Source organism: Dama dama, chromosome 1, assembly GCF_033118175.1.
Source record: "Dama dama isolate Ldn47 chromosome 1, ASM3311817v1, whole genome shotgun sequence".
Taxonomy (NCBI): Eukaryota; Metazoa; Chordata; class Mammalia; order Artiodactyla; family Cervidae; genus Dama; species Dama dama.
Window position 1 is genome coordinate 10,210,276 of NC_083681.1, and position 26,887 is coordinate 10,237,162.

The window sequence follows — 26,887 nt, forward strand, 5'->3', positions numbered from 1 at the left end:
GCTTTAAAGCATTCGTCTGAACTCGGTGAACCCACTTTTTCTACACCATTCAAGGGAGGCTGTCTATATGCCCCTATGAAATCATGTTGCTTCTTGAAGTATCAGCAGGCTGACTTGAAATCAGACAAAATGTGCTGCAGAAACAGGATTCACCAGTAGAAGCAAGATGCCTTGATGACGTAGTAAGAAATCAATGGAAAGGGGGAATATTGAGACGTATTTCTGCCTTCTGCTCTTCTGATCCTAGGTGATTCTGAGTTACCATGTATCTGAGTCCTCCTGGTAGTAAAGGTGCTATTAAATGTCAGCAGCTCCACAATTTTTATTTTTATCAATTTGTTTTACAATTTTTAAAAGGAAAGCTTATGGAAGAAAATAGGAAAGGATTTCTTTCATTTCCTTGCTAAGAGTATAGCAACATAAGAAAACTTGCTATTTAACTGGGTGTATTTTTTAATGTTTCTAAAAGTTAAGGTATAAGAAAAAACATCAGAGAAGCAGTAAGGGAGTTTTCAAATACTACATCTAAACACCGATTATGGGGAAAACTGAGGGTGGAGGGAGAGGGCTGGGTGTACAAAATAAAACGAAAATGGCCAAAGTTGAACTCATGCTTTGCGCTGAAGCTACCACCCACCTATGGTAGGGCTTGGCTCAGAATAGTAAGTTAGGGATAATGTGTGGTATAGAATCTCTTTTTATTTCCTTTCTCTCTCTTTCAGACACTTTGATACCCTAGAGATGATGCTTTAGGAACATAAGGTGAAAGACAGAAAGAATGAAAATGACTGCCTGGGCCAGACTCTTTGGCTTTCTTCAGGACCACTTTGACAACAGGACAAAAGCTGCTACAAAATAGCACCTGATGTATTTTACTTAATCACAGCTACAGGAAAGAAGGGCACTGGGCGAAAACTATTTTTTTTTTCCCCTTTGCAGCAGGAATGAATTGGCTTGTCCAAGGTCTATCGTGACGTTGAATATTTAAATATGGTGGAGGGGGCTGGTGTTGCGAGACTGCGTCAGTAAGGATAGTTTCTCTTTCTACCTAATTGCCCATAGGTAGGATAAAGCTGAATTAACTAAGACGGCATCTCCCTGAGGGTGGGGCACTTACTGTCAGGTTCTGCCAAACACGGAGTATACCTCCCTCTGGGCTTCCGGGAGCCTGAGGAGAGGCAGATTGCACGTGTCCTCCGGGATCCGGATCGAGACTGAGGCTGAGGAAGAGGGATGCTGGGGTCTGGGGCAGTGTGAAAAATCTACATGGAAGAAAAATGGACCGAGGTCAACAGAAGGGTGACACTGACATTTTCATCATAAAATAAACTTTGAGTGTTATTAAATGATCTTAGAACTCTATGCTCCTGAATCAGTTGCCTGGCAAGAGACACTTGATACAAGAAATAAACCTTCTAGAGCAATTACAACTTTCTTTTCCATTTACACTTCTCTGGGTTTTTTATTCTTCCCTATTCCCCAGCAGTGAAATTCAGATTTTCCAATATTTTAAAGAAATGTGTCAAATGGCAACGAACATCTATGTCAAGACATACTGATTCTTTTCACTGTTACAGTCACTCTTCCACTTCATCCTGAACATAACCTGAGGGGAAGAGGACCCTGCTGTTATCATTCCCCAGCTAGCAGCCCCTTGCTTCTCAGAAGGTGTTGGCATGCTACCGGCCCTGAGCTGTGGAGAATGTGACGAGCTGTAGGCAGGCGTCTGAGCACGGCTGTAAGAGGCAGCTGTGGACTCCAGGGTTGTGAAAGCACTTCAGTCTGAGCAAGGCTCCAACACTATCCTCCTCTAGGCACTAGAAAGCAACTGGGAAGGAAAGAGGCACCCCCATCCTCCCACAGGGACGGTGTCAGACATAAATAAATCACAATGTTTAGCCCCTCGATGGCTGAGTTTGCTTAACAATCAGATCATTTTGGTCTTCCCATTTTCTCACTTTCATAATTATTCTAAGATCTCACTCTTAAAGAAAGCCTGCTTAGTGACTGGATATAGAGAGGATTTCAAGACTGTTCTCTGATTTTTATCTAAAATATTAGTTCTTCTGTATAATGAGAATCTAATTCAAAAGAGATAAAAAAAGTTACAACAGACTTAATTATAAAGTGATTCTAAAGTATTTTCCGAATACTGAGTAAAAACCTCATTACGTAAATACGAAAGAAGAAAATATTGACAAGCTAATGATGTAGAAAGAAGGGAAACCATCTACCTAGAGGATTTTTGAGAAGTATTTAAAAACTGAATAAGAAAAAAAGAAAAGCGAAGTCCGCATAAATAATTTATACAAAATTTATAAGACTGACCCCATATAGGAGCCTGAGAGCACAATGAGATCACAGATGGCACAAGTGCAAAATTCCTTCTTGGAAACAAGATAACAAAACTTTATACTTCCACGTGAAAATCCAGCCTACCTTTTCATAGTGCTCTATCAGAATTTCAACCACAATATTCTGAAACTTAATATTCATCATGGCAGCCACAGTTTCTTCCTGTGCTCTCATTAGAGTTGGACCAAATATGACACCAAGGTTTGAGACTGTCATCAGATTTTGTTGACTGTGTAGGGACACTCTGCAAATAAAAGCAACAAAAATATTTTAAGTTATAATTATGGAATGTTCTCGTCTACCAAATAATGGTAAGATGTAAATATGATACATTTTATGTATGTATGATACAGTAAATATGATACATAAGATGTAAATATGCCACTACAGACTAAATTTCTCAAATAGTCAGGTTCAGCCACTACCAGCTGGCATTAGGGGGGTATAGTCTAAATAGATGTAAAAAGTTAATAAACATTAGCACAATAAAACATAATTACTAAGATTAATCTCTTAAAGGAAAAAAAAAGTCTTATTTTCTTACATCAAGTACAATTGCCCTCGGGACACTACCAGCTATTTGGCAAAACCTATGGAAGTATATTCTTTTAGAACAAAGGGTTAAGAGTAGACTGGCTGAGATTATATTTGGACTTACCAAACACATTATTAAGAAACTACTGCTAAACATTTTCACAGATAACACTGTACTTAATTCTCCAAGAAGTCAGTTTTTCCTACTGTACAGATTTTAAAAAGAAAAGCTCCTAAAGTAAGCATGATGTACCTGAGGTCACAGCAAATTAGGGACACAGAGTTTTGTCTCAAGTTAGATCTCCTGACTACAAGGCAAGAGTCTCCCTGAGGTCCCCGTGTCAGATGGCTGGTCAGGGCATGTTCCCATCCTGTCTTCCATCCACCCATCCATCCACCCATCTCCCATTTCCCCGAGGGCCTCCCAAGTGCTGAGCAAACAGCAAGACAAGGAGATCTGGAAGTATTAGTCCTGGCTTGAAAATAAAGAGTCTCTGATATTACTGACCTTAGCAAAGTAACCCCAGTGAACTCTCAAAAACGACTTTGACTAGTTAATTTAATTTGGAGACGGGATACATTCTTAAGAGGTAACCTTATTTTATTTAACCAATCTTCTAGGGGAACCACTGCCTTTTCTATCTTACTCCCAGTGGGGCTGTGAGGATGAAAAATTCTAGTTAGGAGCACAACACAAGATAATGTTTATATGTGACTGAGTGTGCACACTAACTCCATTCTAGAAGCAAAAGTAAAATTTTATGAGGAATCCAGGATTCTGGATTATCCACCCAACATTTGACATAGGGCAGGAAGACCTGACTGTCGCATTGACCGAATTTACCCCTTGTGCCCGAGACAGCGTTAGCTAAGATTCTTGGTTAGCATAAGAATTTCATTCTAAGTTTCCTTTTTATACAACCAAATATTATAAATTAATTGTTTAATAAGAATTAGAGAGCCTAATAAGCCATCTGTAAAGGCAGTGAGCCTGTCTGGGTTTAAAGCTTGGGTCCTTCCAATGTGGAAGCTGGGTGCAATCAGCCTTGTTATTTAATCTCTCTCAAGGCTTCAGTTCCCTCATCTGTAAAGTATAAGAATAATAACCCTGATCTCAGTGTGTTGAGAAAATTAAATAAAATAAGTTAAATTAAATAAAATATGATCTTAAAATAATATTCTTCCTTGTAATTAAATTGGCTCCAAGTATTTTTGCTGAAAAGTAAGAGTGCCTGGTAGTATAAGTAACCTAGAATAAGATTAATATGAAGCTCACTGGGAATAAATTTAGAAATCATAAAAAAAAAACTGCTCTATTCTGAAAATGAAGCTGATAACCATATTCTTTGGAAGATGATATAATTTGATCACCATATTCCTCTTCACTGAATTTCCCTTCTGCTGGGCTAGTCAGCTGATATAGAGTCTTATCATCCCAGGTTTCAGCCAGTTCTGCACCCCACTCCCTCAACTTGTATATGAAACACATTCTGAACTGCACTTTTAAATACTTAAAGTTTAAGTCATAGAGGAGGCCACATAAGGCCTTGTCTTAAAGACAATGAATTCTCAGAAAGAAATCAATGATTTATACCATGTCTCAGAGCTAGTTACTGGGGACTTGTAATCAGTCACTGGTCCTTTAGGCCAGTGAGCAATCTAGGTCACTGATCTTAAATTCCCCTTAGTCAATAAGGTGGCCAGCGACCAAGATTGTTATCAGTTGCTACTAGTTTACTTAAATTAACTACTAATGCCCGCCTGGATGAAATACAAGTTGCAATCATGATTGCTGGGAGAAATATCAACAATCTCAGATATGCACATGACATCACTCTAACAGCAGAAAGTAAAGAGGAACTAAACGGCCTCTTGATGACTGTGAAAGAGGAAAGTGAAAAAGCTGGCTTGAAACTCAATATTCAAAAAACTAAGATCATGGCATCTAGCCCTATCACTTAATGGCAAATAGAAGGGGAAAAAGTGGAAGGGATGACATATTTTCTTTTCCTGGGCTCCAAAATCCCTGTGGACAGTGACTGCAGCCACGAAATTAAAGGACACTTGCTCCTTGGAAGGTAAGTTATGACAAACCTAGACAGCATATTAAAAAGCAGAGATACTACTTTGCCCGTAAAGGTCCATATAGTCAAAGCTATGGTTTTTCCAGTAGTCATGTATAGATGTGAGTTGGACCATAAAGAAGGCTGAGCACTGAAGAATTTATGCTTTCAAACTGTGCTGTTGGAAAAAACTCTTGAGAGTCCTTTGGACTGCAAGGAGATCAAACCAGTCAATCCTAAACAAAATCAACCCTGAATATTCACTGGAAGGACTGATGCTGAAGCTGAAGCTCCAATACTTTGGCCACCTGATGAGAAGAGCCAACTCACTGGAAAAGACCCCGATGCTTGGAAAGATTAAAGGCACAAGGAGAAGGAGGCAACAGAGGATGAGATGGCTAGATAACATCACTGATTCAATGGACAAGAATTTGAGCGAACCCTGGGAGGCAGTGGAACACAGAGCAAAGAGTTGGACCTGACAGTGAATGAACAAGAAGAAGAATTAAGTAAGTCATTGGTGATGTGAGCACACATTCTACTGCTGCTGCTCAGTCAGAGGAGACTGACATTTTTAGGTTCAGCTAGGAATGGTGGTGAAGTTTGGGCAGAAGAGTTTTCAGTACTCTTTAGTGGCTAGATATACTCCTTCTATTTCCTGTATTACAGTCACAATTAAAGGTGAAGCTTGTGTTCATCTAACATTCTGGATAATTAAGGAAAAATATTTTATGTGACACTCATGAAGCTTTTAAAGTGTATTTTAAAAGGCTTTGCTAAAAAATTAGCTTGAATGTAGCAAGAGAATGCCCACTAAATGTTGTATGGTTGTTTCAAGAAAAGGATACACAACTCAAAAACATAATTCAAGACTATGTAATTCAGACCAAGGTAGTGAGTCCCTGTTCATTAGCTAAATGCCAACAAGGGCAATCATTAACAACGAACTTGAAATGAAATCATTCCTAGTGGATTTCCTCTTATTTTAAGGAGGGCCAACTCATATTATCCTAAACCCTGCAAGTTAAGATGAGACTGATTAATATAGAGCACAGTTTCAAATGTGCATGGCTCAAATTAGCATAAATTGGGTTACTACTTGTAGCAAACAAGGAAGGATTAATCATTTGACTATGAATTGCAGTACTCATTAAGACAAAAACTATTCCCATTTGTAAATGAGACTATAAGAGAATTCTTAAGTAACTTTAAAACCTGAATTTGGACTTTTGTTTCCAGCAGCATGGTAACTGAACTGAAATCTCTGAATTAAATGTGTATGTGTGTGTGTGTGAATCAAGATAGATCTGTCACGGCTAGTATTACGTGCCAAATTTGCTAGGCTGCAGTACCCCAATATTTGGTCAAACATAATTCTAGATGTTTCTGTGAAGGCATTTTTAGATGACATTAACATTTAAGTCAGTAGGCTTTGAGTAAATCAGACTATCATCCATTACCTGGGTGGGCCTCATCTAAACACTAGTTTAGGGTCTTAAGAGAAAAAGACTGAGGTCTCCGAAGACCTGCCTCCAGACTACCTGGATTTGGACCACAGCATCAACTTCTCTGGGTCTCCAGTCTGCCTTGAAATCAGCCTCCACAACTGTGCAGCCAATTCCTTGCAACCAATCAGTCTCTCTTACATATACATGTATGTACACATAGACACACATACAACAACCTATTAGTTCTGTTCTCTGAAGAAACTTGATTAATACAATATTTATCAAAAGTTTTAAATACATAAGAGTCAAAAAGATCTTCAGAAACCAACAGACACTAGGACTCTGGGGAGGGAAGCTAATATTCCAATGGCATGTTGACCTGGTAGAACCTGGTGACCCTAGTAAAACCGAGACCTGGTCTTCAAACTTCAGGCTTACAATGCATCTAAAAGAACTGAGAAAGAACTGTATACTCCTTCATACATTTTTAAGTTGACATTCCATCATAAGTATAACAGTTGCAGGGATATAATTATTTGCATGTCATAAACACAGATACACACACACATAGATTATATCTTAAAAACAAACTGCTGCTTCATTTTTCAAGCAATTCAATGGACTCTGATTACAGTAGCAAAGTTACAGCTCTATCACCCCCTTTGAAAGACATGAACATCCTTAGACTTATCAGATGAACAAGTGAGTGAGCAGTCTGAGTCAGAGCATTACTTGACCAGGTGCTTTATTAAGATGTCCAGCATCTCTCTGTTTCTCTCTGGTAACTTGTGTACCAATGCATGTACAGCCTCCACCCGGTAGTTTTGGTCATCAGATTCTGTAACATAAAAAAAGGTTGCAAATATTCAAATTCTAATTCTATCAACATTAATAATTTAAACATCATAACCACTTCCATCCGTCATGCCTTATAAGCATTGCTTCACAGGGTAAGTATTATCACTATTATTTCCTAAGGCTTAGAGTCCCTGGGTAACTTGTCCATGATCTGCAATCACTAAGTAGAGAAGAACTCAGTTCTATCTAATCCTGACCTATGCTCTTAGCCTCTGAACTATATACTTCTATACAACTATAACTCATTTCCTCCTTTGGTTTTGTTACAAAAGGAGAGAATAAAACTTTTAGTAATATGAGTGATGGCAGCAGTTGTTACTGCTGGTCTAATGTGCCAGACACCACAGTACACTTTATCACACTGAAACCTCTGAGTGACTCTATCAGACCAGAGGAAGGAGGCATTCTTTTCTAAATTTAATAGATTAAAAGACGGCAGAGAGTTATTTTTCTCAGGTGTCAGGATAATTGTGCAACCAAAGGCCCAGTAGATTTTAAGCCCATGCTGACCATGGTACATCTGGGAAGAAAAAAAAGAAAAATCATCTCAAGCAGATTCAGTCTGCAAGGAAAAAGCCAAGAGGCTGACAAGTTGGCTAGAGAAACTTGTAATGCTTCAGAAAAAGGAATCTATTTAACACTCTCTTACTACAACAAACAAATTCTAGGGTGACTGCCCACCCTGCCAAGCCCTTTCTCCAGAAAGTGCCCACTGCACAGGGTTTATAAATGGGACCTTCCTCTCTTCCGGGCACAGCTATCTGCACACGAGGTGAGGAAAGGGCCTGGTTTTCATCGGGCTAAACATGAAGTCTTTCCCAGGATTTGGAATGGAGACACCAAAACTCTGATCTGTCTGCTGGATTCATGCAAAGGCAGATCATGTAAAACAAGGCAGACCATCACCAAATGTGCTCCCAAGTAAGAAAAATCTGTCTCCAAATGAGGTAGATATGCCGCAGAGAACAAAAATGAGAGACATCCAAAAAGAGCTGGGAGGGTGGATGAGAAACATCTCTTCCCAACTTTGCAGTTCCTCGATGCAGGCCACTGTAGGCAGGATCCTCTGCCAAGGAGTTCTGACAGACTCCCCTTAAGTCTCTGAGTAACTTCCCCTTTCTTCCTGAGCTAAATTTCTCTTGCTCGAAGCCAAATGGTACCTATTTCTATTATCCTTGACCCAGACAGAAGATGGATTCTTATACATGAGAAATGCTTTAATTATCATGATAGTGAATAATATGATCACTATTTGCCACAAAAGTGAAGAAAAAAAATCTTGCCACCAAATGTTTGCATCAAAACAACCAGCTCATTGAGCCATTCTAGCTAACTGGATCAAACACCGTTTGTTATAAAACGAATTTCTTGTAACAAAGTGTTCTAGGTTAAGAGTCAAAAATCCTGGCTTGTAGTCTTGATATTGCTATGAATTTACTAGGGTCCTTGGACAAAGTCACTTGTCCCCCTTTGGGTCCTGATTTCCTCGTTAATAAAATGAGGCTGGATTATATACTTTTAAAGGTCTTTTTCTTCTTACAAGGATGGATTTCTATAAAGAAGAAGTAGAGTGCAGAGCTTTCAGGAGAAAGCTAAGTGGTATAGATGTCATGAGATCATGCGGTCAGTCATGTATGCAGGGCTGCAAGCCAAGGTCATTCAGCTTCGCTTGACACTTTTAGCAGTAGATAACACCTCTTGTGACATTACAATGTGTGGTAATAAACTAATGCAGTTGATTTCTTTCTTGGATTGTGAAAAATACTCTTATTACAGTCATATCTTATATATCTTAACAATGAAATGCCAACTCTTAACTGTTACAACTTGAGACTGGCTCAGATGGCGACCTGGCCCTTGAGCCCAACGTTTTACACAACTCTAACTGCTCAGGTTACATGACTGCCACTGGCCCTCTCCCCTGCTCCCCATAATTTTGAATTAAATCTGTTTATTCATATAACATTAAGGCAGTCACAGATCTAAAGAAACAATATAGATATCTGATGAGTTTGTGAGTGTGTGTGTGCTCAGTTGTGTCTGACTCTTTGCGACCTCATGGACTGGAGCCCGCCAGGCTCCTCTGTCCATGGAATTTTCCAGGTAAGAATATAGGAGAGGGTAGCCATTCCCTACTCTAAGGGATCTTCCTGACCCAGGGATTCAACCTGCGTCTCCTGCACTGGCAGGCAGGCTCTTTACCACTGCACCATCTGATCATCATCAATAAATATAATAAGAGAGAAAAGGTGTTGTTGCCTTCCAAAAATAGCTGACTCTTTCTCCAGACTTAGGAACAAATCACGTGAGTACAGTGGAGGCGGGGGCATAACTGATTGTACCTCTTTGTGGTCTTGTTTATTTAACCATGAAGTCGCTCTTGTAAGAAACTGACATTCATTAATCAAGGAAAATGTAATTCGAGTAATTCCTCACAGTTCTTTCTAATCACACCATACGTGCCACCCCAATGAGCCTTACTAAGTAACAAAGTATCTTAGTTCATTCTATGACTTCTCATAACCATATTGTAAACTGTTAAGTATGAGGATGACAGTTTCTTAAGCCACAGGTAGGAAAATGTTAACTAGCAGGTTTTAAACTTACAACCTCTGATACAGCATAAAACCACATCAATCACAATGCATCCGATGGAAATGTACTTACTAACAGCAACAATAAAATCTTTGTGTAATCTGTAAGTCATCAGTGGCTCTGCAAGGCACCTACAAGAGAGAATACAGCAGATTTGAGAACAGTTACCTTCTGGCTTCCCCTGAACTTTCAGTGCTTCTGTGAGAAGTACAATAAAGTCCTACCAGAGAGTTGACAAGTAGCTCTAAAGTGCAGACCTCAAAGATACCAGTGTCCTGAGAACTTCTTGCTGCCACTGTATTAAAATGGGAGAGCCTGGGGGAATTATTTTTAATACTTTGTGAGAACTATTGGACTACAGGAACAAAATCCCTCTCAGATATGGGGGCAATAGTTTCTTTTTTTTTTTTTTTTAATTTCCAATTCAACTTGTGATGTTTTATAAAAAAATATACGAAGACCTGAATTTGAATCTAATATGAAACAGAAATTATTATTTAGTGCTCATAAACTATTGCAGCCTTTTAAGTTTACTGTTTGAAACAAGCACATATAAACCCCATAACACTGAACGTAACTGTGACCAGTCTGAGCTAGTCCACCTTCAGTGAATGAGCTGTGCCAAGGAGGGAAGAGGACCCCACGGGGCTCCCTGGGTCCACGCCGCCTGCCCACAGGGGTGACCGTGAGACCACAGCAGAGCGGCAGGAGGCAGGCCCCCCTCACCTGAGGTAGTTTTTCAGTCCACTTGTTATTGTCTTATTATCCCACAGTTCAATATCAATGTCCATGTCAGGAGGGGACTTGGGAGCTGAAAAGAATTAAAGTAAGATGTTTCAACTGTGCAATTCAAAATATCACGGGCACTATTAAGAAGATGGATGCGGACAAAAGTAGGTCAAAGAGAGGCATGCATTTCTTGGAAGGCCAGTGGAGCTAACTTTTGGACTGCTGTTTGCCTGAGCTAGTGCAAAGCACATTCTGACACTGAACCTCAAACATTTCTTACAGAACACAGTTTCTCAAGTCAGATGTTTGCCCATTGCTAACGTCACAGCACACTTACCATGTGCTGGGCGTGCTTCTCAGTGCTTTACGTGGACTAATGCATCACATTCTTATAATTCCAATGAGCCTCCTTCTATAAACGAGGAGGTGAAGGCACAGAGGGGTGAAGCAAATCACCCAAGGTCACAGAACTTTAAACTGGCTGAGCCAAGATTCCAGTTCAGGCCATCTGAATCCCAGCACCCATAAATCTTACTGTACCTCTAGCTAATCAAAGAACACTTGAGGAAAAAGTCAATATTATAAAAAGGGCCCCTTTACAAGTTCTGATTGGTCATCTATAATAATGGACATTAAAAATGAATACAAATATTAATTTTAGATATGACTTGAAAATACTCAAAGACAAGCAATAACCTATATCTCAAAAAATCCTATGGTTTGAATTTTCTATAAGAATGTAAAAGTTAAGTAAGTAACGGGCTTCAGCCGAAACTTACAAAATGTGGTATTCATGAGTTTCTGCACTTTGGAATTCACTCCTCCTATTCGGTAGAGACCTAAAATGGTGATGCCTAGTGAGAAGGAAAAAAAATCACAAGAAAACGGCATAAGACACAAGTTCCAAGGACAGAATGTTAAAAACTCAGATATATGCCTACATAAAATCTGGAAGGTATGCATCCAATTTTACAGTCTAACTTTAGCAAACCTACCCTGGAAACACTCATCAGACATATATTTCTTAGAGCAAAAATGAACAGTGATTTGAAAGTCTATGAAGAGCTTCAAAATGGCAAAGTACAGCTGTCTATTCACCACTACCTGAATATAAAAAAACATTCAAGATGAGAAAGAATGATCAGTATTTCTCATATTCTATTCCCTTAATCACGGAGTCCTATGTGTTGAACAGTTGGATGGAATTGCTAGCTTCACTTTAAAGCTGAGGATGGGACTGACATATATACACTTCTATATAAAAAAGAGATAACTAATAAGGACTTACTGTACAGAATAGGGAATTCTACTAAATACTCCATAATTGTCTATTTGGGTAAAGAATCTAAAACGGGGTCTATATATATGCATGTGTAAAACTGATTCACTCTGCTATACACCTGAAACTAACACAACATTGTAAATCAACTATTCCCCCCCCCCAAAAATTAAACAGAAATAAAGGTGAGAAGACAGATTCAGAGATTTTTAAGGAAACGACTTGACTTCTCAAAACTTAAATGGCAGCACCAAACTTTGATTATAAGTTTAAAGAATTCCAAAGCCCAACAGGAGGTTTTGCTTTAGACAAGTTTTCCTGGAAGTAAAAGGCAACTACAGTGGACTTCAGGACAGAGGTCATGACTAGACTGAAGACAGGTGCTGAATTTGTGACGGTGACAAAAATCACTGTGAGATATAATGCAGGGAAGGAGGAGAGCTGAATTCAAACTCCTCAGGAATTTTACTTCCTACAGCTTGGAAAAAAATAACAATATTGGTCCATCAAAAAGAAGTAAAGTGAGGCTATATCATGAAACTTCATGAAAAAGAAGTATGTCTGTAGTATGACTTTGGCAAACTGAAGCTCAAAGTATAGCTGTTTACATGTTTGCATAATTTATAAATCATATGTTTCTTAAAATTAAGCTCCTGTTGATAACAAAGTACATCCTGATTTCTGAGCAGCTTCTTTGTAAGAAGGGACCATGCATCAGTAATGGTGTACCCATCAGGCAGCACTGACCTCTCGTTTCCACAGCTTGGATGCATTTTCTCACAAAGTTGAACCCTGCTTCATTTAAGTACACTGGAAATAAAAGAAAACCATATTAGGTGTGTATGATGAACTAACATTACTGCTCCAGTCGGCTCTGTTGTTCCATGGCTTGATGGCACACAGGCTGTTACTGAATTTATCAAATATTTTGATTAGCATCTGATTTTTTATTTGGGGCTAGAAGTAAAAGAGGGAGATTCATATTCACCAATGTTTTTATATCAACTTGCTTCATTAAAAACACAGCTCTTTCACAGAAAGTAGTATGTAAAATTGAGCCCATCCGTTTCCCCTAAAATTAGCATTATCCTTTACTACGTATTTTTCTGGATGATAGAAGCAAATACAATAAAAATAAACTTTTAATGTGTGTTAATAATTATATTACAAAGCTATTCATATATTTTTCCCATGAGATTCTCCAAAGAATATTATGAGGTATAGATAAAGCACTGCAATCTTAAGGTGATTTACCAAGTTGCTGAAAACTGCTTTTTTTTTTGTTCTAAGGTCTAGAGCCACATTTTAACTCAGGTCTCCTGAATTCTATGTTCTATTCTATTTCATTTCATATCATATTCAAAATAGTTCAAAATATGCATAGTAAGTTCACTAAAAATCCTCTCAAAGATTCTCCATTATGAAACTGCACTTTATTTTCATTGCTTTTTGACAGATTTTCTTAAGGTTTAGAGGTTGAATCAAATTAGACTACTTGTTTAAAGAGAAAGGATTTAAAAATACCGAATAATAACCCACAGGGAAAATTCAAAAAGTTTTGATACTATAATGCAAATTGTTACCAAATATAGTGAATATATGATATTCCCAAATAATAATTTATGAAGACAAAGACAAACCATTAAAAAATTAAAACTGGTTTCCATTTAAAGATGGTGGATTAAACACATACATGCAACAACACAGATCCACAGAAAACATATATCAAAAAATTAGGCTAAAAAAAGGTGCCAGGAAAGATGAAAAACTTTGAAGAAATCCTAGGCATAGAAAATCACCAAAACTGAATTGACTGAAAAGTTTGAGAAATCTAAGATGAGAAATGAGAAACTGAAAAGCTAGAGGTACCACACTGAGCTATCACCTCACACCTATCAGAATGGCCACCACACACACACACAAACAAAACAAATAACACATGTTGGCAAGGATGTGGAAAAAAACAGAACCCTTGTACACTGTTGGTGGGAATATAAACTGGTGCAGCCACAGTGAAAACCAGTATAGAGGTTACTCAAAAAAGTAAAAATAGAACTACCATATAACCCAGCAATTCCACTCCCAGGTATATTAAAAAAGCAAAACAAAAACAAAAACACTAATTCTAAAAGATACACGCTGATGTATGGCAAAACTCATCATAATATTGTAAAGTAATTGTCAAGATGTGAAAGAATAAACTGTGTTGGCCAAAATAACCATGCATTTTTGCTTTATTGCCTTTGAACATCCTTTGCTATTGCCTGAAAAGAGTAGACGGAGGTTCCGTGATAGAGGTAACACTCAGCTTTGCTTAGAGCCAGGTGAACCTGGGGTTGGATCTCAACTCACGGCTTTGTGATGGAAGCGTGCCTATGAACCTTTATGAATGCTATCCTTTCATCTAAAAATGAGGGAAATAACACTACATGTCTTAAAGGATTGCAGTAAGATGAAGACAAAACCACGTGAACCAGTGAAGAGCACCAAACATGGAATAAATGTAATTAGATGCTGGATCCCTTCTTCATGTGCTCCTATCCACACACCACCAAGAAACAGAAGAAATGATAAAAACAAAGAAAACGGTCAGCCACTAGTGCTAAGCAGAAGAAAGAGACATAGTTACTCTCCCACTTAGTAACTGTATTACTGGGGATAGTTTTAATTCTTTATCTTATTTTCCTCTTCCATAAAATAAGGATAATAGTAATACTGTCTACATAGGGCTATTCCTAGATGAAATATGTTAACATTTGCAAGTATTGTAGAATAATATTTAGAATATAGTGCTACAGAGTGTTCGCTCTTATCATCATCATCATTGTTACTGACTAGAGGAGAATGTAAAATCTACATACGCAAATCACACGAACAAGGTATTCTTTGGGCAGGGCTGAAGTCCCTGGGGATTGAGGTACTATCGGCCTGGAGCATTATTCTTCAAAGAGCCATCAGTTCAGTTCACTCGCTCAGTCGTGTCTGACTCTTTGCGACCCCACAGGCGGTAGCACAACAGGCCTCCGTGTCCATCACCAACTCCAGGAGTTTGCTGAAACTAAAGTCCATTGAGTCGGTGATGCCATCCAACCATCTCATCCTCTGTCGTCCCCTTCTCCTCCTGCCTTCAATCTTTTCCAGCATCAGGGTCTTTTCCAGTGAGTCAGGTCTTTGCATCAGGTGGCCTAAGTATTGGGAGTTTCAGCTTCAGCATCAGTGCTTCCAATGAATATTCAGGACACATCTCCTTTAGGATGGACTGGTTTGATCTCCTTGCAGTCCAAGGGACTAACAAGAGATTTCTCCAACACCACAGTTCAGAAGCATCAATTCTTTGGTGCTCAGCTTGCTTTATATTCCAACTCTCATATCCATACATGACTACTGGAAAAACCATAGCTTTGACCAGATGGACCTTTGTCAGTAAAGTTACATCTCTGCTTTTTAACATGCTGTCTAGGTTGGTCATAGCCTTTCTTCCAAGGAGCGAGTGTCTTTTAGCTTCATGGCTGCAGTCACCATCCGCAGTGATTTTAGAGCCCAAGAAAAGAAAGTCCCTCACTTGGTTCCATTGTTTTCCCATGTATTTGCCATGAAATGAGGGGACTGGATGCTATGATTTTAGCTTTTTGGAATCTTGAGTTTTAAGCCAGCTTTTTCATTCTTCTCTTTTACTTTCATCAACAGGTTCTTTAGTGGCGCTTTACTTTCTGCCATAAGAGTGGTGACATCTGGTATCTGAGGTTATTGATATTTCTCCTAGAAATCTTGATTTGGCTTGTGCTTCATCCAGCCTGGCATTTCACATGTTGTACTCTGCATAGAAGTTAAATAAGCAGGGTGACAGTATACAGCCTTGACGTACTCCTTTCCTGATTTGGAACCAGTCTGTTTTTCCATGTTCAGTTCTAACTGTTGCTTTTTGATCTGCATACAGATGTCTTAGGAGGCAGGTAAAGTGGTCTGATATTTACATCTCTACGAATTTTCCACAGTTTGTTATGATCTACACAAAGGCTTTGGCATAATCAATAAAGCAGAGGTAGATGTTTTTCTGGATTCTCTTGCGTTTTTGATGATCCAACGGATGTTGGCAATTTGATCTCTGGTTTCTCTGCCTTTTCTAAATCCAGCCTGAACATCTGGAAGTTCATGGTTCATGTACTATTGAAGCCTGACTTGGAGAATTTTGAGTATTACTTTGCTAGTGAGTTGAGTGCAATTGTGTGGTAGCTTGAGCATTTTTTGGCATTGCCTTTCTTTGGGATTGGAATGAAAACTGACCTTTTCCAGTCCTGTGGCCACTGCTGAGTCTTCCGAATTTGCTGGCATATTGAGTACAGCACTTTCACAGCATCATCTTTTAGGGTTTGAAATAGCTCAACTGTAATTCCATCACCTCCACTATGTTCATGGTGATGCTTCCTAAGGCCCACTTTCACATTCCAGGATGTCTGGCTCTAGGTGAGTGATCACACCATCGTGGTTATCTGAGTCATGAAGATCTTTCTTATATAGTTCTCCTGTGTATTCTTATCACCTCCTCTTAATATCTTCTGCTTCTCGTAGGTCCACACTGTTTCTGCCCTTTATTGAGCCCATCTTTGCATGAAACGTTCCCTTGGTATCTCTAATTTTCTTGAAGAGATATCTAGTCTTTCCCATTTTATTATTTTCCTCTATTTCTTTGCAGGTTCACTGAGGAAAGCTTTCTTATCTCTCTTTCCTATTATTTGGAACTCTGCATTGAAATGGGGATATCTTTCCTTTTCTCCTTTGCCTTTAGCTTCTCTTCGTTTCTCAGCTATTTGTAAGCCCTCCTCGGATAATCATTTTGCCTTTTTGCTTTTCTTCATATTGGAGATGGTCTTGGTCACCACCTCTTGTACAATGTCACAAACCTCTGTCCTTGGATCTTTAGGCACTCTGTTTATCAAATCTAATCCCTTGAATCTATTTGTCACTTCCACTGTATAATCCTAAGGGATTTGATTTTTGTCATACCTGCCTTGTCTAGTGGTTTTCCCTATTGTCTTCAATTTAAGTCTGAATTTGGTGATAAGGAGTTCATGATCTGAACCACAGTCAGCTTCTGATCTTGTTTCTGCTGACTGTACAGACCTTCTCCAACTTTGGCTGCAAGGAATGTAATCAATCTGATTTCAGTATTGACCCTCTGATGATGTCCACATGTAGAGTCGTCTCTTGTGTTGTTGAAGAGGTGGTTACTATAAATAACAATGAGCAAACCCATCCTCTCACTGGAACTAAACAGATCACCGCAGTTTGGGACTATCGATCACCGTATTTGTTGCCCCGTCCTGTAGGATGGTTGTGTGTCTCAGCTCTCACTAAGACAGTTTGGTCCCATGATACGCACTAGCCAATGAAACATGAACGGAAGTGACAGACATTGTCATCCATCAGTCAGGAAGAACTGGTATGTAGGAGCTTGACATTTTCTAGGCCCCTCTGGCACAAGATCATCAATGTTAGAGAGACAAGGTACTCCATGAGCTTGGATTTTAGAGTAAAAACTATAAATAAGAGAATCACAGCTGACCTGAATGGACCTAGAGCATAATCAAGATAGGAACCTTCACTGTGGTAAGTATCTCAATCACAGCATAATCTGGTGTTTCTGATTTAATTATATATAACTTCAACAGTTTTCTACTCAAAAAGGACTAAATGAAAGAAAGGCAATCCCACACTCTTAGCTTTTACTTGCTTAACTGGAATGTAGCAGAGATTTTTTGGCTACTGACTTGCCAATTCCTATAAAAAGACATCAAAAGGCAATAATGGCAGTACCCATTCATGGCTGCCTTACAAACTACTACTCTTGCCTTCACACAGAATTCAGCAGTTTCTGCTGAGTCTGAGGAGAACATGATATGGCTTAAACATGCTCCAGAATCCTCTGTCTCCCGGTGACTGATGTAGGAGGAAGTCCCAAGGAGCAGTGCTTCTGAGGGAAGTAAGGGAGGAACACATTCTGTAAAGGATACCTTTCAGTCTTCCAAAGCCATGAAGGCTGTATTCCACTTAGTATGCTAGTGCTAAAGAGAATTCAACAAAAACAGGCCTCTATAGCTTATAAAAGAAAGACTGGGAACTCTCTATAGTGTTCAAATGAAAAATCAGTGTAAGGGACCACTAAAGGCTGAAAATGTATCCTAATTTTTCTTTAGTGGAGGGCAAGTATTCCTGTTGCAGCAGTAGAGAGGGGAGTATACCTGTCCATATGAAACACGGACTGCTCAAAGCCTCCCAGAGCAGGCACCCAAGGAATGCTTGCTGATTAGTGGCTGGTAGTTACCGGTTTGCAGCTGGCTTGCTCAAGTACCTTCTCTGGCTTCTACAAAGATTAGAGCTTATCAGCTAACAGAAGCTGCTTTGGTCAACTCTGCAGGACTCCTACCCAAGCACTGTATCTCTCTGTGAAGACCAGGGTTAGGCAGAGTACAACAACCACAAATTTCCAGGAATTGAAATCCTATAGTATTAATGATACTAGACCTTTAGGGGTAAAGCAGAAGATAGGCTAACTTAAAGAACTTAATGTATTCAATCAAAACTTAAAGAGAAACATTATTATTTCTCCCCCCACAACTAATGAGGGCTAAAGTTTTTACTGAAATCCAAGTAAGGTTCCCACAAGGCAGTTTAGCAACACAAAAAGCTATTAATCTCAACAGAATTCAAAAAGCCATGAGAAAAAGAATAGTCTTCCATGCAGCTAACAAAGTGAAAGTCCTTGTATCTTCAATTTCCTAGTAATTAAAAGCCCAGCATGTCCTTACAGATGTAATCTACTTGGCCTTACAACACATTCTCAGGATTGACAAAACAAAGCAACACTTGACTTTAATTTTGAATTCACATTTCTAATCTGCCATTTCAGATTAAAAGGCTCCTATCACATACAACTAATAGTACATGTGGCTAGAAAGAAACGGAAGAAAATGAGTGCATTTACGGGCATTCATGGTTCCCACAGGACCTTTTCTCTTCTCCCTAAAGGTGACTGCAGCCATGAAATTAAAAGACGCTTGCTCCTTGGAAGAAAAGCTATGACCAACCTAGACAGCATATTAAAAAGCAAAGACATTACTTTGCCAATAAAGGTCTGTCTAGTCAAGGCTATCGTTCTTCCAGTAGTCATGTGTGGATGTGAGAGTTGGACTATAAGGAAAGCTGAACGCCAAAGAATTGATGCTTTTGAACCGTGGTGTTGGAAAAGACTCTTGAGAGTCCCTTGGACTGCAAGGACATCCAACCAGTCCATCCTAAAGGAGATCCGTCCTGAGTATTCATTGGAAGGACTGATGCTGAAGCTGAAACTCCAATATTTTGGCCACCGGATGTGAAGAACCGACTCATTGGAAAAGACCTTGATGCTGAGAAAGATTGAAGGCAGGAGGAGAAGGGGACGACAAAGGATGAGATGGTTGGATGGCATCACTGACGTGATGGACATGAGTTTGAGTAAACTCCGGGAATTGGTGATGGACAGGGAGGCCTTGCGTGCTGCAGTTCATGCGGTCACAAAGAGTCGGACACAACTGAGGGACTGAAATGAACTGCAAGGAAGAGCAGGTAACTCTTCACAGCCTTGACCCAAACTCTTTTCTTTCTGTTCTGCCCATGAAGAGGACTTGACTTCCAACTCTCTTCCTTGGTCTTGGTGACGAGAACAGAACTGTACCTGATTAGGGGCCTTGGGGAGAAGGCAGTGAAGGAAAATGATTAAGCCAGGAATGTCTGGGAACTTCCATAACAGAACTACCTAAAGGGCAGTAGGAACTGCCCAAACGTTCATTACATTACAGCACTTGTCATGGATAAGAATGAGTTCACTTTTTCTGTTTGATTCCTGGGAGAATAAATTCCTTGAGTACACATGGGGAAAGCCACTGAAACACACAGTGGCAGAAATTTGGAGTTGTTGGGAAATTTTGGAACTGTCTTCTGGTCCGATACCTTTGGTTTTGTATAAGGACTGAGACTGTTCAAACACTTTACCACTATACAGCCTAGTAATACTTTAATTAGAAAGGTACAATTTGAAATAACTTCCTTTTTCTTATTCACAATGGTTCGAATAAACTAGTTCCATAATGGAGTATCGATGAACTGAATTGCATGAGAGAATGAGAACTAAAAAACTTGCCTTTCACAATTTCAGTTTCTCCAGACCTGGGATAGAAGGATCAGCTGAAAAGTCATCACACGAAACATATGCATGAGTGGAAACAAGGCCCAGAGCACCAAGAAAGAATGCCAAAAAAAGCAAGCCTCCACTCCTGTTAACAACCAGGGGCAGAAAAGATGCATCAAGAGAAATATTTTGTTTCTTTGAACAATGGGCTCAAATGGCAAAATTACATTTTCAATGGTACGGTCTGAAGGACAGTTGGATTCTAATGTTAATTGAGTGATATCTGTTTAGTTACTACTCTCAAAATAAATCCATTCCCAAAGTTAAGTTCAAGAAAAGGATGCTGTGGAATATTTTACAGCCAGCAAAGAATCTGTGGATTTAATATCCCGTGGCGAACTGGTGCTCTAGCTTTTTAACTTGATAGTTTTTTCATAAAGATGAGTCAAGTTTTCCTTCGCTACTGAATTATGCTAGTCTGATTTACGGCATCTATACTCTTCCCTGGTGGCTCAGATGGTAAAGAACCCACCTGCAATGCGGGAGACCCGGTTCTGTCCCTGGGTTGGGAAGATCTCCTGCAGGAAGGCATGGAAACCCACTCCAGTATTCCTGCCTGGAGAATTCCATGGACAGAGGAGCCTGGCAGGCTACAGTCCATGGGGTCACAAGGAGCTGGACACGACTGAGCGACTAAGCACACAGCAGCACACACTTTGAAAATGGGAAATTAAGAGTAACCACAAAGAAGGCAGACTCTCAGGTTAGGCCTGTACAGAGTCTCACTACTGTGCATTCACAGCAGAGTTTCATTCTCCACCTCATGGCATGTGTTCCCTGTATACACACAGCATGGTCCTATTTTAGGACACTAGATAGTTCTTCATTGCTTATGAGAGACAGATCATATGTCTGTCCATGAAAGCACAGACACATGATGGCTGCCAACGGCTGACATTCAAAACAAATTTTTATCTGAGTTTTGTATTTTACCATCTTAAGCTTCACTATTATCTTTCGCAATTCAAAAACACAAACACATTCCTAGCAAAACTGAGTTTCTAAAGGATAATAGGAATAATTTAACACAAAAGGAATCCATCTGAATTGCCAAGGCTATTAAGAAGCACTTCTCGAGGTGGCAAACGAATAAGGGCTGGTACTGGTTTCAGATGCCAATTGTGAGAGATATTAGAAGACTAAAATGGACACAGTGCCATGTTGGGAGAGAGTCAAGTGTCAAAAGGGGACACAGATCTCAGAGAAACAAGATGATATATAGAAAAATGGTCAAAGGTACAAACGTAAAGAAAACATAGCTGCTGAACTCAAAACAGGATGAGCCTGCAGGATTTATTCAAGACTTAAGAAAGAGGACTGAGACTTCACAATCACTAGAATATAATTTTGAACTGAAACAAATAAAATTCTGGATGTATCACTAGGAAGGAAATATCATGCTACTCAATAGGATCAAGTGCTTGAATCTGGAATACTGTTTAGCATAAAGATGTATCTTATGAGTTGTTAAATCACTAGCAAGACAGTGATACGATACATGAGAAGGGGGTAAAATTACAGCCTAAGCAAGAGATTCAAAAGCCCATTAATAAATATTAGGCCTTGATGTAGTAGATTATTCAAAATTACATGCAAAATGATTAAATTCTGAGGAACCGGCAAAGTCCTTCATTGCAAGTTGGATTGAAAGAATGTTCAGAAAGCCTCACCCATGGAAACTGCCAATACCAAAATGTCTACCTAGAGCAAGGGGAGTTTACTTCTTCTAGAAAGTGCATTCAATCACGTGTCTCTACTACGCAGTTACTTTTATTGGTGGCATATGCCATAGTCCTGACTTTTAAACAGAGCACTGATTCTGTAAACAAATTTGAATCCCCAAGAATGTGTAAAAACAACCAAAACCAAGTGCAATTTTGGGTCACTTGGTTTTATACCAATGTGTAGCAAGACGTTCTGAAACAGCTACACAATTTCACATATAATTTTAGAAAGTTTAGAATACTTTAAAAGATATTAATTTCTGCATTTATAAGCAAATTTACTAGACTACAAAAGTTGTCTGGTTGTTTAGCAAGATTATATTTACCAGAATCACTAATCTGTCTTATTAGGGTGTTAATCTCATCTTATTAGAGGATGAAGTTTACTGGCTTTGCAATTATAACTTGATATGTTTCTAGGTATCATACATATGACAAATATATAGATACATATGTTAGATATAGTTATATATAGATACAACATCAATAACCTTAGTTTGCAGATTGATACCACTCTAACAGCAGAAATCAAAGAGAAATTAAAGAACCTCTCGATGAAGGTGAAGTAGGAGAGTGAAAAAGCTGGTTTAAAACTAAATATTAAGAAAACTAAGATCATGGCATCCGGCCCCATTACTTCATGGCAAATAGAAGAGGTAAAGATGGAAGTAATGACAGATATCATTTTCTTGGGCTCTAAAATCACTGTGGATGGTGACTGAAGCCATGAAATAAGACAACTGCTTCTTGGCAGGAAAGCTATGACAAAAGTAGACAGCGTGTTGAAAAGCAGAGCCATCACTCTGCTGACAAAGGTCCTTATAGTCGAGGCTCTGGTCTTCCCAACTGTCACATAAGGTTGTGAGACCAGGACCGTAAAGAAGGCAGAGTGCCAAAGAATTGATGCCTTTGAACTGTGGTGCTGGAGAAGACCCTTGACAGTCCCTTGGACAGCAAGGAGATCAAACCAGTCTTTCTTACAGGAAATCAACCATGAATACTCATTGGAAGGACTGATGATGAAGCTCAAGCTCTAGTATTTTGGTCATCTGATGTGAATAGCTGACTCATTAAAAAAGTTCCTGATGCTGGGAAAGATCGAGGGCAGAAGGAGAAGAGGATGTCAGAGGATGAGATGGCTGGATGGCATCACTGATGCAACGGACATGAACTTGGGCAGACTTCGAGAGAAGGTGAGGGACAGGGAGGCCTGGTCAGACACACTGGGCACCTGAACAACAATGTTTACAGAAGCTTGCTTGATTAAATGTATAAGTGGGAGAATTCTATCAGATTTATGAAAATATGAAGAGGTGAAAATGACTTACTTTTAAAATTAGTACATGTATAAATAAGAGCTGTATGATGATTAAAAATGCATTTAAAGAAAAATTATGGCTTAAGACAAAATAATAAAAATAAAATTCAAAACAGATTTAAGATTTATAATTTCAAGTACTACCTATCAATAAAGCAAAGGTAATTTAAATACCCCTTTCATGATCAAAATCTTCCCCTTGGCAATAAAAGCCTAGTGGAACTGAGGAAGAATGAAACGAAGCAGGACCCTCTGGGGCCCCTGGGCAGGAAGCTCTTCTGTGTCTTCTGTTCCTGCTTTGTAGGGAACAGACTCCAGCCTCCATGACCTCCCCTGAGTTCCCAAGGGCAGACTGAAGCAGTTGCTAATCAGGGAAGGGAGGAGGTGTGGAGACAAGGAAGGAACAGCTAGGAAACAATGGTGCAGCCTTAGATACACGTAACAGTATCTTTACAGTTCTTCGTAGAACTAAAACCTAACAAAGGGAAGATGTCAGCATTCTTCAGGCCAGAGAAGACCACCTGAGGCTAGGTTAAGGGAACCAGAGTAGCTCACTGTGAGATTATCTTTAAAGACGTGCCAGCCGTGCACACACTCTGAACTTCTGAGAGACCCTACTCTTGAGCTATTGCTAAAAAATGCCTTGCCAAGTCCTTCTGGGTTGGGACACACAGTTTTTTAGGTTTTTTTTTTGGGGGGGGGGGTGGGGGACACAATTTTCAAGGTCAGGAGCTCTCTGTGCCCCTCTTTGTCTGGCAAAGCAATAAAGCTATTCTTTTCTATTTCATCCAAAACACTGTCACCAAGATTCCATTCAGCACTGGGGCAAAGAGGCCAAGTTTTCAGAATCAAGAATCAGAACAAATACGGGTTGAGCACACATCTCAGGGGAAGTTTGCATGGAGAACTATGGAGGAGAAATGCAATCTGTCACTAGGAGCTGAGGGAACTGGTAGAAAAACTAATATATCAAGAGTCAGAATGGGATAAATCATGCAAACACATGGACCCTTGGACTGCCATTTTTCTGAAAGACATATCAATTTATAATTACACCTGGTGGCAAAGAGATGCTTCAAGTGCCTAAGACTATAGGAAAGCTGATTTCCAAAAGAATAAGTCTTTACTACAAGAAGTATAATCTCCCTCCATCACAGCATAAGTATATGTGATAACTTTCTCATTCAAATTACCGAATTATGATAAAAAAAAAAAAAAACAAATCTAGTTCCAAGGTGCATTAAGTATCACATATATTCTGATTGACTTGATCACTTCCTATTCAAAAGCTCTATTCAGTATCATACAGATGTTCATTTGTTTTTCAGGGAGGATTGTCCTTGAGAAGGTTCATTTGAATTTGAAAGGACTATCTTTATACTGGATTTGAACAATGAAACCAGTGTTAGAAAACACATTTCAAACTCTAGTCAAATGCAAATTACACAATAGATTACTTTTTAGGTAATTGTTTAGAATGAACATTCAGTACTTATAAACCTCTTAATGGCTGGTTAATGTTTTTGTGATTAGATAAAAGTGGGCAATGAAAGATATACTACCATCACTCTGATTGGCAATAAAGAAAGAAACACAAGAATAAAAACTGGGAATATTTTTAAAATCTTTAATATTAAAGGTATTTTGAATTATGCAGTTTCTTTTGATAATTTTTGAAATTAACCACTAGGAAGCACTTCATTCAGATAAAATGATAGGCTTTGCATATACTCAATATTTATGACTTTCAAATGAGTGCTTTCCAAGCTTTTAATCTATACTCCATGCTAACATAGTTTAATAGCAATATAAAAGTCAGGGTTATTAAGGCTGTTTTAAAAATGAATTTAGACATCAAGAGAGAAAGTCAATTAAGTCAAATAAAATTTGAAAGTGCTTTAAAGGATATACAAATAACCTTAGAAACATATCAAACTTGATTTTAAATGTCAAATAATTTGACTATTATAAATTACATATGAAAATACTCTAACCTAACCGAGGATTAAAGGTGGCAGATGATTAAAATGGATTCAGAGTATGATGGAAAATACATAAAATGTGTTCATTCAGAATGGTTTGATACTAAGGATTCCGTAATGAAACAGTGACATGTTTTCCTATATATCCCAGGTGTTTTGACCATGTCCTTAAACCTCACAATCTTGTACACAATTTCCTAAAATTAGCAGTGTTCATGCCTTCAATCTTGTAAACTGGAGCGGAGAAAATAAAAGAAGGCTTCTATTATCAGTTAAAGAAAATAAAACTAAATATTAATGGCCTCAAATCTCTTTCTGGGATAAAGTAGGGTATATACTTCTAAGTAATAAACACTAAATAAATAGGTTACTATAAAGTCCAGTAGTTAGTGGTTTTAACGTGAGAAACTTGAGTGAAAATTTCAAATTTGCTGAATATCATCAGATCAAAGGTGTATTACTATGACTTTCCAAAGTTAACTCCTAATATTACATAATACCTCTGTGATAAAAATAGCTATGTGATGGAGGTTGAATCAAGATGCTGACTTGGGAATACGCTGATTCTACCTCCTCCCACAGGCACACAAGATCTACAACTATACAACAGATTGATTTCCTCTGAAAAAGACCTGAAAACGAGCTAAAAGATTCCTCAACAAAGGATTAAAGGACACCACCAAGATGGGTAGGAGAGTCAGAGGTGCAGCCTCACCCAAAATCTCACCTCTGGCCCAGCAACCCGGAGACGCAAGGGACCTCAGAAATGTGGAGTTTCTCCCGGAGAGCTGGGGTTTGTGCCCCGTATCAGGCATCCCAAACCTTACAACCTGTACTGCAGAGATGAGCTCCCAATACTTTCGGCTTTGAAAACCAAGAGGGTGGGGGTTCAGAAGATGCAAAAGGCTGAAGGGACTGAAAAGTTCCCTCATTCAGAGAAACGCACACCAGGACTCAGCACAAACCCAACAGTGTGGAAAGCTCCTAGACCATATACGGAGATCCATTAGTTAAGACTGAAGGCTCTGCCCGGAGTGCAGAGGTCTGTGACAACCTCCTGAGATGGAGGAGCTGATATTTTTGGGCTCTCCTGTCACACTGCTATAGCCATAGCACTTGCCTTGCCTCCACGCTCTCCCCAGTCCCCCTGAAGCCAGGGGGCTGACCCACATGTCCCTGTGGTCCTGTGATCCCACCCGGCCCCGCCGTGTTCCTGGGGCCTCACTGTGGCCAGGGGGCTACCATGCACTCCTGTAGCCCAGTGCAGCCAGAATCCCACGCTAGGCTCTCCTGTGGCCCACGGAGCTGTCAGGAATGTTCACTCCAGACAGGAGACAGACCTTGACCACCTGGCCATGGTCCAGGGATGACTGGATTTCTGGACCTTACGGGTCTGAAACAATTGAAGAGACAGTTCATGGTAGTGAACCATCACCACCATATAGACAGTAGACTGAAACACACCCCCGGACTTCCTGTGAAAAGAGCTCTATTTACTTGTCCCAGAGCTCCAGTGAGGGGAAGGCTTCAAGTTCACCACATATCTAGAAGCTACAGAGGAGCTCCCAGAGAATACAGACTGGGGGATGCCATCCTTACACCGTTCCCTGGCCTTGTAACAGCTCACTAGTACCTGCCAGAAAAAAGCTTATACATTCATTTGGGGCTCTGATTTTGGCAACTGTCACCAAGGGGACACCCCAGAACCAGTTGGTATTGAAGCTAGCAGGGGTTATAACAGTGGTCACATAAAACTGTGTATACACACACACACACAC

At 39.4% G+C, this 26,887-nt stretch overlaps 1 protein-coding gene across 2 annotated transcripts in view; it reads right to left on the reverse strand.

The window, feature by feature from the left end:
• ARHGAP42 (Rho GTPase activating protein 42) overlaps nt 1-26,887 on the reverse strand; it is a 318,240-nt gene that overhangs the window by 17,116 nt on the left and 274,237 nt on the right. For both annotated transcript variants that reach the window (XM_061143598.1, XM_061143589.1), the window contains exons 13-19: nt 12,609-12,671; nt 11,362-11,436; nt 10,580-10,664; nt 9,926-9,984; nt 7,133-7,238; nt 2,440-2,599; nt 1,118-1,262 (exon numbers count right to left, since the gene is read on the reverse strand). In XM_061143598.1, coding sequence (XP_060999581.1) covers nt 1,118-1,262; nt 2,440-2,599; nt 7,133-7,238; nt 9,926-9,984; nt 10,580-10,664; nt 11,362-11,436; nt 12,609-12,671 — 693 coding nt within the window. The remainder of the gene's footprint in view (nt 1-1,117; nt 1,263-2,439; nt 2,600-7,132; nt 7,239-9,925; nt 9,985-10,579; nt 10,665-11,361; nt 11,437-12,608; nt 12,672-26,887) is intronic.